General features: G+C 41.7%; 1 protein-coding gene across 1 annotated transcript; it reads right to left on the bottom strand.

Moving 5' to 3' along the window:
* Positions 1–1,656: 1,656 nt before the first annotated feature.
* ZNF330 (zinc finger protein 330) lies at positions 1,657–11,408 on the bottom strand. Its single transcript, XM_065736327.1, has 10 exons — positions 11,361–11,408; positions 9,568–9,697; positions 9,311–9,330; positions 9,127–9,197; positions 7,066–7,145; positions 6,194–6,320; positions 5,398–5,502; positions 4,150–4,196; positions 2,979–3,096; positions 1,657–2,347 (listed from the first exon to the last, which is right to left on the bottom strand). The coding sequence occupies exons 2-10, from the start codon at positions 9,685–9,687 to the stop codon at positions 2,073–2,075; spliced, it is 963 nt and encodes a 320-aa protein (XP_065592399.1). The 5' UTR covers positions 9,688–9,697; positions 11,361–11,408; the 3' UTR covers positions 1,657–2,072.
* Between the last annotated feature and the right edge of the window lie 1,038 nt (positions 11,409–12,446).

Here is a 12,446-nt window from a genome sequence, read left to right as displayed (position 1 = left end):
AGAGCAGTCCAAAGAGAAACTGCAAATAAATGCCTCTGCTGCTGGGTGGTGACCTTGCTAAATTACAGCAGGTATCCTGAGCATATGTGCCGTGGCCTTCTCTCACTGCAGTATGATGGGAACATGCATTAGCTCTGGAGGACTGATCTCAACCCAACTGTCAGAGCAAGGACACTTCAATGAGAAAATTAATAATTCTCTACTCTGATTACGATGATTAATTCTGTTACGTCAGCAGCCTTTGGCACAGCCAGTGACAGCAACAGATTTCATAGGGGGAAAAAACCTAATTCAGGAGCCAAGAACATTGAAGTGGAATTTTGTGCAGTTAAGCAGTGGTATTAACAAATCACACACAAGCAGCTGTAATTTAAATTTATTCAGAAAGGCACATTCGTTCCTAGATCCTATAGCAGACACTGCTATGACATAGAATTCGTTTGAGTTTGATATGTTAGCCAGGATAAAAAAGCGATTGTTTCTGGAATTGACCACTGGAAGATGGACTTGGACATGGAAGTTCTTGGAGCACGTGAAGCTGAGCACAAACTCTACTGCAGGTGCCAGTTTCAGACTGGTAACTACTGCTGGAGTAGCAGGCATCCTACTTCCATCACCTCAGCTTTGCTTATGCAACAGACTAATCAAGACCCCTGTCGAGTATGGAATATAAGACAGACTGGTCTTTGCTAGCGTGTAAACCTAGCTGCCCTTGTTCTGAAGAGGACTTGGCTTTCAGGCACTGTATTAGCTGATTTCCTCTCTGCTTCTGAAGGCAAGAGCTTCAAATGCACTGATCAGGTTGATCCCTCCCTAATGCAGTTTTTCTTTTCATTTGTCATAACCAAGTTGCCCTGTGTGCCAGTTTGCTCTCATTCTGAACGTGCTCCAGCTCGTCTTTTATGCACATTTGGTATGAGGGCCAGATTCCTCAGTGCTGCTTTGTTAGGGAACACTCGTTTGGCAATCCTAACATCATTAAAAACTATCCTCGATAGGATATGCTGTGTCAACCCACGACCCTTAGCTGTTTGAGTGAGGAAACAACAGAGAAAATACAAAAGCAGATCATTCCACCATTGCTTCAGATAGATGACAAGGACCGGTTCCTTTGCATTCAAGCATGGTATTTAGGAAACTGGAGTAATGCTTTAGATGGCTGCTTTTTTATCTTCTTGATCTGTCTGCTGTGAAAGTCACTATCTTAGTGTTCCCCTGAAGCAGGAAATGAGAAGCTAGTATGCTGGCTTATAAATTAGGTTCACTTCCAGCACTTGTGCAAGCATCACCACCTCAGCTCAGGCATGCAGATGGTTTGTCTTTGTAGCAGTCAGTACATCTGCACAGAACCAAAGGCGCTTGTGTTTTTACCTTACCAATTTTGGAGCTAATGAGAAATTGTGCAGACTTTAGTGGCACCAACACTTGTGTAGCAATAAAACTTACAAGTTCTCTGGGGAGCACTTGTAGTGATTTCAAATAACCCCATTGATTTCTGTCCTGTACTAAAAACTACCAGAAAGATTATGTTCAAGTACATAGAGATTTGCCTTACCTACATAAACCAGGAAGTTATTTTAATTTCACTTTACTCTGTGTACAACCTGTTCCCCAGCTACTTAAGAGACATCAATACTTAGAGACAACTCATTTGAGAATGCAGTTGAATTTTATTGTGGTGACTCCTCCCCCAAAAAAGCAGTCTGCAGCCCAGCAATACACGGATTTTATGAAATCTGCTAACAAATACTGTAAAAATAACTTGATTTCCAATGAATAAATGGAAACAAGGCATTAAACCATTACACTCAGCATCTGAAAGACAACACCACTTCAGGTGGTTAGGGGAATAAAAATATTCCCCACATTTTCTCCCCCAAGTCCCAAGCCCATTAATGGTTTATACCAACAGATATCACCTGGAGTTACTACAGATGCCCCAGACTTCACTGTCAACCTCTGATATGTTAAGTACCTGATAGAGCTATCCTACTGGCATGTATACAACTCAGCAATGACACACCTGCTTGGTGCAACCTCTCAAAAGGTTTTAGCTCACTAGCTTACTAAAATTAATCTTCATGTTCTTCATAATGTGCATACCCACTATTGTAAGTCCTCCCTAAACTCAAATTGCTGAAAACATCTGTGGTCTCTGTATCAGAATCCTTCCCTCCTTCATCGTCGTCTTCTTCATCATCTTCTGCTTCGTATTCATCGTATTCATCATCACGATCACCTGCATCTCCAGTCTTGCTGGAGGAGAGGTTCTTCCAGTAGGCATCATAACCTGAAGCTCCATCAGCATCCTCACCTCCAGTCTGGCGGCCAAACTTCAAAGAGCGTGCTGGAGGCAGAGAGAGAAAAAGCCATCATGCTCTCACCCTTCAACAGCGACTTGAGCAGAGTATCTGACATTTCTTGTTCACTGCTCAAACCTTTTCCTGAGCCTGACATTTTCAGACTAAATCCGTGCTACAACAGAACCTTTCCACTACAGGCAGTCCGTCCTCGTGCAGCCATGTTTGTACAATTAGTAACTGTCTCCCGAGTATGATGTAGGTTTTAGGATGCCCTCAGTACTACAGCCAAGACAAGTGGTAATTGGATGTGCTCTGCAGACGTGGCACATATTCTGATTTATTAAAGTGTAGTTAAGAGGTAGGTTCCGTATCTTTCACCAAGTTGTGTTCATTAGCCTGTTTTTAGTAGATGAAATAAAGGTGTAAGTGGGGACTAATTCTTCTGTAACTAAAATCTCAAACTAAACAAAAGCTTTTGCTGTGTCAGAATTAATTAACCATTAAGAAAGACTCTGCTGCTCACTTCTAAAGCTATAAAACAATGTCACCCCAAGAACAGATGCATCAAAGCTTTGTGAAACAGCTGAAATTGACCATATTTTCTCGTTGTTCCCATGCAGAGAAGTAAACATTGGTAGTGCCTGTACAGCTCGTTAGCTAGGCAAGCAGGCTTACTTGACATGCTCAGATCCTTTGTCTGCTGAGTTTCGTGGCCGCATTTAGGGCAGGGAGGCTCTTTTCCCTTCTCTTGCTTGAAAACCTTACTTCGCACGTGATCATCACAAAAACAAGCCTGCAGGGTGAAAAGGCAATGAAGAGACTAAATGTTTTAATCACGCTAGCACATAGTTCAGCAAGAAGCAAGTGAAAATGTGTCAAACAGCAGCAGGCTTTTCTGGATGGGATTAAACTTTGAGCTCTTATCTGCAGTGAATGGGAAATCCGCGTGCTATTTACAACGCTGAAGCACTGTGTTAAATGTAGTTTCACAGTTATCTGAGGAGAAGGTTGCGTATAGGTGCTGATAAACAGATAGAAAAAGTAACATTCAAGGACTGAATTACAGTGCTGCCCACAAGGGGCCTGGCAAACAAATTTACCTTGGCAAGCTTAAATAAAATGCAATGGGAGATGATGTCAGAATGTAACTACGCATTGACCTGAAGGCAAGAATTAGAGATTGAAATCTCATGTCTTGAGTACCAGGGTGCTAGTGAAGATATATGGGGAGTAAAACAATTTGAAAGACAAAATCAATGCAACGGAGAGTGGAGGGGGAAAAAAAATTGGAGGGCAAGAAAAACAAGAGCAGGTAACAAATCAGCAGCTGGAAAAATCTGGGCAATGTTGATGGTGAAGCAGGTGGAACCTTTTATACAACGTGGCTTCTGACTGTGTAAAAACAAAAGCCTGTCTTTTAACAAATCAGTCTGTGCATGTGTAAAACTAGAGATAATGTTTTTTAACCGTGCTGTGGTGCTTGCTGGGTGGATCATCACTTGACTGATGGAAAGAATTTAACTGTCTTAGCTTTATGCAAGAACAGAATCTGTTCCAAAGACCTGGATTGTGCAAAGGTCCAAACACGGCTCAGCCCCAATTTACACACAGAGCCAAAGAAAAGATGACCTCAGCTGGTATGAGGGTGCACAACTGGCTTGTGGTAACAGGCAAACGTAAGTAACGGCCCTGTTGAGACAAATAAGTCTACCCTCAGGCTTTAGAAACAAATACCAAAGTATCAATATATGATTATTTTCTCATCACGCAGAGGAAGACCTTGGTAGCAGCCCCCAAGGCTGAGGAGAACAAGTCTAAAATTGTAACTACTTGCAGTCATATTTACCTTACAACGCAGGCATGAATGCTGCCCGAGCCTGTTGCAGGAAACACCTGTTGGTGAAAACAATATGTAAAGCTCAGTACTTGGCAACTGCAGAGCTGTGTTGTTTCTTTTAACACTCTGTAGAAGTATGTAATAATGTAAAAAATCAAGGTATTTATTTTTAATGCCTCTTGGAAATCTGAGTTGGTCTTTTTGCCATCCAGTATATATATATATGTTTATTTTTCTAACTCTACCTTACTAGGTTTTTCAAATGTAAGCCTCCATGTAGTAAAGCAATTTGACACAAAAAGTGTAAGCTGGAGAAGGGAGAAAGCACAGCCATTTCCTGATTTTTAGAGCATTTAAAAACAGAAGTTCCAGATTCAGTTTGGTATGAAGGGATTTTCTTTCTTTTTCTTGTCCCACAATGTCAAAAGGAGCACTAGCATCCTGCAGTCATTTAAACTATGCCACGGCAGCTTTTATCACATTTAAATGCAATGTGAGAACACTTAAGAGCTTACAAACTCCAAACCTAGAAGTTGTTTGATATATTCTGCCTCATCTTTGAGAAATGTACTTCATTGTACATAACTTTTTAATATGAAAACCTACTTGTGCTAAAGAATTACAGATGGCACGTGAGCTGTGAGGAGCAGAATCAGTGCCCTCAAAATCTAACCTGTCTTGAAGCTTCAGACCGATTTCTTTTCTCCAGTAGAGGGAGTACTGCTGCAGGCAACCACGCAGGGATTGGTAGCAGCATGAAGCTGAGTGAATAGTTACTCCTCAAAAGCACTATTTTGGCTTGAGTCTCTGTGCAAGTACTTTCTCTGCTTTTCCTTACACTTAGGATAATGAAGCTTTTGTATCTGAAGTAATTAGTAATATGAGTTCTCCATGTGAATTGAACAGAAGTGGGAGTCAGCACTCACTCTGTGTTTAAAGACAGAATTGGAAACACGCATATATATTTAAACATCTCTAGAGCATCTGTGCTTTAACAAAAACTTCTTGGTGTTGGAAAGTAGTTGAACATTTTTCATAGCTAGAATGGGTTATAGGCAACAACAGTATGACCATATTTAAGACATCATGTATTCTACAGAAGTTCAGGTTTTCATTTTGCCTCTATACAAAGACGGCAGGCACTTTCCTCTGGTGGCATCAGCTACCTGGAGAAGGCACTGGAATGTACTCTGGAACACAGAGAACAATCTGAGTCTGTTTAGTTTTTGAGAGAGGGGCCACAACCAAATAACTTACATTTGAACGTCTCTGCTTCCAAAACTTGGCAGCTGGCTTGATGTTCAAACTGATCATCTTCACAGAGGAAATTGTGGCAAAAAGAGCAGGCAAACATTCTGCCTCCTGGAAGATGGATCAAGGCAAAACAACCATTAACAGGCAGAGGCACCACGTTCTGCTCCACGAACAATTTAGGCAGTTGTGATTTTTTTGTTTACTGAAGACCAGTTCTGCCCCGTCTAAGGCTCTAGCAGGAAGTTCTAAATTAGATACTAGCATCTGCTATTACACTGAAAAATACCATGTTCCCCAAATATAAAACTAGGATTTTTTTTTATTTGACTGTGGCATTTGAGTTTATTTAAATTGTATCAGATTTTTTCTCATCCACTGTCCTTCTTTCCCACCCCCTCACCTCTGATGCACACTGAAACTACACTTGAAAGGATTCCACAAATGGTGATCAGTATGGTTTGCCAAGCAACTGGGAACCCAAATACCAGTACTAGTGGAGATGAAAGGAGAGAGAACGGCACAGTGACCATCAGATGCAGTACTTAATTACGAGAAGCATTCAGCTGATGGGACAATTAATGATATATACATTCTTGAGTTAAGCAGTATGTGTTCTTGGGCGTGTTTACATTCCCCACTTCATAAGATCTGTTTTTAAAATGGGGAGAATGCCTTGCTTTGACCAAACCTACTAATCTAGAAGATCAAGAATGTTATGCTAGCATATAGGTACAATAATTTATATAACGTGAGAGGAAAAGCATAACTATGATTTTTTCTTTAACTGTGAGCAACCTACCATGATCCCAGACACTTCTTTCACACTCAATACATTCTGCATCTGCAAGAGGGCAGATGCATGCGTGTGTGCTGAGGCACTTCCTCCCATGGCACACCCAAGCTTCACAGAAATCACAGATTGCACCCTGCAATTACAGAAAGATAACATCTTGGGACTTGTACAATGTTCAGAGGGACTTATTTCAATCCCTGAATGTATCTGACTACTTTCTCTCAGTGGGTTTATTCCAGGTGAACAAGACAGTATGAAACAATCAGTATCCAATCAAGCCTACTCCAGGGTTTATCTTCTTTTCTTTTAATTTGATGCTCATTTTTTTCAGGATGAAATAGGAAGAAGTGGTTATTTTTAATTCTCCTTTTCTGTTTTTATCTTATAAAATCTCTATCTTAAATCTTATGCATGAAAGTTGTCTTCTAGCTAAAACCTGAGCATCATAAACGATAGCAATTTCCTGGCAAAAATGCAATTGAAAGAAAAAGGCTATACATTCTTATAGCTGAAATCACTCATTCAGATGTTAAACCACGTTGTACTAGAGCATCAGATCCATGGACAGCAAAGATGAAATCACTCATAAGAAATATAAATAATACATTTTAGTTAAAGTGCAAGATTGGAAGATCAGCTCCTGCAGTGTTTAAGAAACATCCTCAGCCCATAGGTAACAAACTACCAGCCAGGGTTTGCAGGAGCTGAATCTAGAAAGGAAAAAATAAGTTTTTCAGTAATGTAAAAAATGGTAAGGTGAGAGAAAAATCCTAGCGTGGTATATGCTATCACTGTGTAAACCTGTTTTACCTTGTTTTGGAAAGATCTGCATAGAGTAATATCAGACTTGGAAAACAGCTGTCATCCTGTGTACATACCACCATCGCCAATCCAGTACTGTACACACCGGCATGTTTGATGACACAGTCTGAAGACTTCATCATGCATTTGGTTTTTCCTGAACAACAAAAAAGTAGCAAACAATCAGAAGAAAAACAGAGAAAAATAGAGTGCCCGTATCAAAACAGAAATTCCAAAAAACATCTGTACTTTCTTCTATATCCAGGTGAAAAATAATGCAAACAAATGTTTGCGACTTGTTAACCTCCCCATGTATTTCTCTTAGATCAAATGAATTATGGTCTGTTTTCAGCACCAGTGCTGAGATGAGGTACTGGGTTGTTTTGCTGTATGTTTTGAGGCAGGCTGAATATATTGGCAAGAAGTTCAAATGTCAAAATGAGATAATTAAGCTGTAAGTCTAGGAACAACACCTGAAAAAGTTGTATTTAACACTGCTGCTAGTCCCACCATAAATGTGGCATGGCTGAGGCTTTCCAAAAAAATACATGTCCCTGATGATTTAATTACTAAGATGCTTAAGCTTGTCATGTATTTTGTTTGTTTTTTAAAACAAATAAGAGATGGCAAAATAATTCTCTTTAAATGCAGGGCTTGTACTGGAGTAAAAGCTACAGTCTGCACTTCAGTGTCATTCTGACACAGGCAAGCAATTAGAGAGAAGGCTTTCCCCTAAAGTAAGTAGCTTTACCAGGAATATGCTCCTTTGGTATGTAGATATGTATGCAAAAGTTCTTGTAGCTAGCCAAAGTCATCGTACTGGGATTTTATCATTGTTTTCAGCTGACCTGACACAGATACCTTTGGTGTCTCTATTACTGCCTCCTCAGAGGGGATATTCCCTGCAAACCTATTTGTGAGTTCATAAAACTAAATTCTATTCTGCAAATGCAACTGAATCCCTGCAGGCAACGTCAGCAAGGGGGTTTTGATGTAATAATGTCTCAGATACCAGATGGCACTGAGGAATGACCACTGGTGGTCTGATCTGGGCAGTATAATGTGGTGGGGATACTTCTGGGTCTGGAGCAGTGCAACACAGCCACTGTGCTCCCATCCTTCAGGGACTTCTCTAGGAAAGATGACATTGGTTTATGGGGTATGTCACCAACACTTGATTAAGCACCGAAGAGTTCTAACGGTCTTTGTCTTGGCAAACCTTAGGGGACTCAGCATCGTTTTGTGCTGATTAGGAATGCTTTTCCTTCAGAAACATGCTGCAGATTAAGATAAATTCAACACAGAGGAGTCAACTTCAGATTGTAAAATGACAAAATGTTTTTAGTACTTCACAGCACTATGACAGAAGGAAGATTTATGAAGGATGACGCAGTGCCACTGCACGCACTCAGCCTGGCTTCCAGAAGTGCTCACTATCTGCAGGCCCCAGCGAAGGCACTGCAAGCTGCAGATGTCAGCAGCTTTAAGTGTCAGAAAACAAAATGCCCAAATTGTTTAATGAAGAATGGAAAATCTGCAAGGATACGGTGAAACAGTAAAACAAAAAAATGACCTCAAGGTACAAAATGATTATTAACCTCACCTTCAAGCGCGCTGCACGAATGGGTGTTTTAGCCTGATTCAGAACCCAGATATTATCACTCTGTCCTCATCTGATTTCAAAGCATCAGCCCTCTTGACCCCATCAGCTTATTATGTTACAAAACTATGTTGCTTTAATCGATACGAAAGTGATCAGCATTTATATCATCTCCAAAATGCAGGATTGATTGTGTCCTTTGGGCAGTCAGCTTTTCTCACTAGGAAACAGCACCCCTGTGTATACCTAGGGAAACATTCATATGTTCTCAGTCCCAAAAGGCAGTGAGTTCTTCTAAATATCAAATGTTGCAGACAAACCTACAGCCCAGACTTGCAAACACTGGAGGGTAAGAGGTATGTTCACTACTGTGTGACTGAGCAAATATCCTCTTAAGGAGGCTATTCAAAACAGATTTAAAAGAACCTGCTCTAAAAATGACAAAAGTACTTGAAGACAAAGGAACCTCAACTGCAGAGAGTTTAAAGACACAGAAGAGTCTGAGAATAGCATGTTTTTCTTCATCGTATCCACTTACCACACTGTGCACAAATGGGTAGTTTTTGAACAGAGTTGCAGAAGTAGCAAAAAGCTCTGTTCTTCTGTCGTCTGGGCAAGTGGAGGGGGAGGGAAAACAAATGACACGTTAAAACAAGACCTGTAAAGTGCCTGAAAGTAACTAATGTTAAACTGTTAGTCTTCAGAAGAGGAAAAATGCTTACCTTTGGCACTTATCACATTCCTAAAGTAAAGAAAAATACTGATAGTTATTTATATTCTTTGCAGAACATACGTAACTCTGAATTAAGTTCTGATTAGGAACCAAACTTTATGCAAGTGCTTCTACCTCTGATGCAAATGTAATCTTAAATGTTAAGGATGTTGTCCTAGTGGTACTATATATTGTTAACATACCATCACTTGTTTTACATCGTTTAAAATCAGTCCCTGTAATACAAAATATTTTAGATTGCTTTACCATTGAAGCATTACAAGGATGTTTGGCTAAATCTATGTTGGCTCTTGAAGCCCTTATCTGCTTCTCACGTTCTCGACGGTTCTCAGCTTTCTTACGAGCGCCAGTCTTCTTTTTAGGCATTTTTCACTGTCTGTGGGACAGAAAAAGATACGTAGTGAATGCATGCAAAACTACACATGTAAAAACAAGGATGCATGACGTGCTCGGCCCTAAAACTGGATCTTGGAGTTTCCATCTGTTAATTGTGTTTCATCTCCATTCATACTGTCCAAATGTAGAAAAAGGCTCCTACGAAGGATCAGGTGATGATCTATGAATAATCTTGTGATCTGGAAAGTATTTTGCTGTCCTACGTGCTGTGCTTAACTATCTTTGAAGTGTTTTGCCTTTGAAGTAACATGCTTTGTAGGATTGTTTGTGATGGGCACCTCCTTTTAGGTTGCGTTATTGCCTGTTTAATAAGGACAATACTGAGCTCATTATCATGTTTCTCTTCTCAAACTCTCTATTTCAATCAGTTAAAAAACATTCTTCAGGTAAGTGAGTCACAGCTTGCTACAAAAATGTGAGGGGCAGACTTTATGGAAGCTCAGAAAGCAAAATGTAACTATTCTAGTTTTATGAGCTTTGATAAAGCTCTTATCCACTTAAAGTCTCCACCACTAATTTATAATTCGAGCACATTAGTAATAATGAAAACATGAGCATTCATTTCTCTAAAGATGCCATTGCTTCCCAAGAAGGGTTCATGCTAATTTAATTCCTCTGGTTCATCACGTGTCTATTTTAAACAGTCCAGGAGGGATCCAATGCAAGGCAGTGGTGAGATTGTCAGTATACTGACCAGAGCACTGCGCTCTTGTCACCTCCACAATGAAGTCTACGGTGCTCAGAAATGCTTAATTTACTATGTGCTCCTAATAAATGAGGCCAGTATTATCCTGATCTCATGAAATGAGCAACTGAAGGATTAAATGTGTAGTCTGCCATTAGAATTTCTCTTGTCAGTGCAGGCACTCAAGTTAGGCATTCTTCCTTAGGCTCAACCTTCATCACTTCTGCTGATATAACTGCGTGGATGTCACATTCTAAACCAGATACAGGTTAAAAACAAAGTAAGAGAAAACATACGTTCCCCCAAAGCCAAGATTGGTACTACTGATGTGGCAAGGCAGTGAAAGGGGCAGCAAGGTACGTGCTTAGCAAGCATGGAAATAAAGCAGCTCAGGAAGCGGCAAGGACCTGTCCACTGACATACACACAAAGAAAACAACAGTCTTATTGTACATACTTGTAAAAGACACTCCTAGGACTACGGCAGATGCATTTCTTTGTGCTAAACCACCCATGCTTACAGATGATGTGAGAACTTGGCCGTCCTAAGCATTTAGCTCCAAGTTTCACTATAGCATCTGCGCTTTGAAAAACGGCCCTCTCCAGCAAGATGCCCCAACGTACCTTGTGTTGCACAACTAACCCACAATTCCTGCTCACCCTAGCTTCGTTCCTACCTTCAAGCTGATGTGCAGGCATGCATGCTGGCAGCTGCAAGGACAGCCCCAGCATCAACAGGCAGCTTAAACTTAAAAGAAAAAATTAGCATCCCTTTTCAAAAGGCCTTGGCCTTTCCGAACAAAGAAACGCATCCTGACCCAATATTAAAATCTGACTCTGTACACATAAACCAGCCTGCTCGCTCCGCAGCATTCTGCACCACATTTAAGTGTCTTATTATCCAAACTGTGTTGCTAAGCTGCCTGCTGGCAAGCGTTGCAAAGCGTGACGCTTCTGACCTCGCTTCCGAGGCGCCGAGCCGAGCCGAGCCGAGCCGAGCCGAGCCGGACCTCGCCTCACGCCGCCCGCCCAGCCCGCCCCGCCGGCGGCGCGGAAGCCGGAAGCGGTGCGCTGCCCGGGCGGCCCGCGCGGCGAGGCGGCAAGGTTCCGTCCGGCGGCCGCCTCCCTCCCGCCTTCCTTCTCTGACTGTATGGGTTTGCTGCCCGCCTTTTCCTGTGCTCAGTGAGCGTTATGAGGCGAAGGCGTTGATACGCAGAAAATGGCAAAGTTTTGTTACTTCTTCGTTAGGTATTTATTAGCAGCGCTGGGGACGTTCCCGTTATTAACATACGCACGCCTATCTCACGGAGGGATGTGTGAGGTTTTGCCTCCTGTTTTTGTGATCTCTTCTGCCGTCTAGCATCCTTTTAGCATCGCGACAGCCCATCCGACAGCCTCTTACTTCATCCAGCGGTCTTCCTCGATCGCCCTCTGGGTGATGAACTTTCTTTGTCGATACGTGCTCAGTAGGAGAATGCATATTGTAAGCAATTGATAGGTATCAAAATCATAACATTTGCTCGCTTGGCCATAATTTCTCAACATCTGCTTGTCCGTGATAAGTTTGGCAAACTGTCTTTTCATGGAATATGCTGGGGTGGAGGAGGATAAGGGGCTGGAATAGGCTGCCCAGAGGGGCTGTGGATGCCTCTATCTCTGGAGGTGTCGAAGGCCAGGTTGGATGGGGTCCTGGGCAAGCTGGTCTGGTACCAGATCTGGAAGTTGGCAGCCCTGTCTGTGATGGGGGAGCTGGAACTTGATGATCCTTGGGGTCCCTTCCAACCCAGACCATTCCATAATAAAGAGAACAGGGAGGAGTATCTTGATGTCTGCCTGTTGCATCCCAAACCTACTCCTGGTGTGAGACAACCTGGCCTTGCGTGGAGGCCCTGGCTCCTTTTGATGATTGATAAGCCTAGTCCGGTTGTCTCTTTGTTTTGTCTCTACAATGCAACATCTGTAACTATCAGAACATCTAAAAGCTTTTACAGTTTTGCTAGCAAGAACTAGTTACATGGTACAACAGTCCAACAGCTATATTTCTA

Source organism: Cyrtonyx montezumae, unplaced genomic scaffold, assembly GCF_038088225.1.
Source record: "Cyrtonyx montezumae isolate F1298 unplaced genomic scaffold, pur_monq_1.0 scaffold_2, whole genome shotgun sequence".
NCBI lineage: Eukaryota > Metazoa > Chordata > Aves > Galliformes > Odontophoridae > Cyrtonyx > Cyrtonyx montezumae.
The sequence above is the reverse complement of the archived record's forward strand: the minus strand, read 5'-3'. Positions and strand labels throughout refer to the sequence as shown.

Excerpts from the sequence above, each read along its gene's own strand:
- ZNF330 (XM_065736327.1), bottom strand. The coding sequence starts at position 9,687 with ATGCCTAAAAAGAAGACTGGCGCTCGTAAGAAAGCTGAGAACCGTCGA. Across the intron at positions 9,198-9,310 it reads GAATGTGATAAGTGCCAAAG|ACGACAGAAGAACAGAGCTT; the intron begins GTAAGCATTTTT and ends CCACTTGCCCAG. Across the intron at positions 3,097-4,149 it reads ATTCATGCCTGCGTTGTAAG|GCTTGTTTTTGTGATGATCA; the intron begins GTAAATATGACT and ends TTCACCCTGCAG.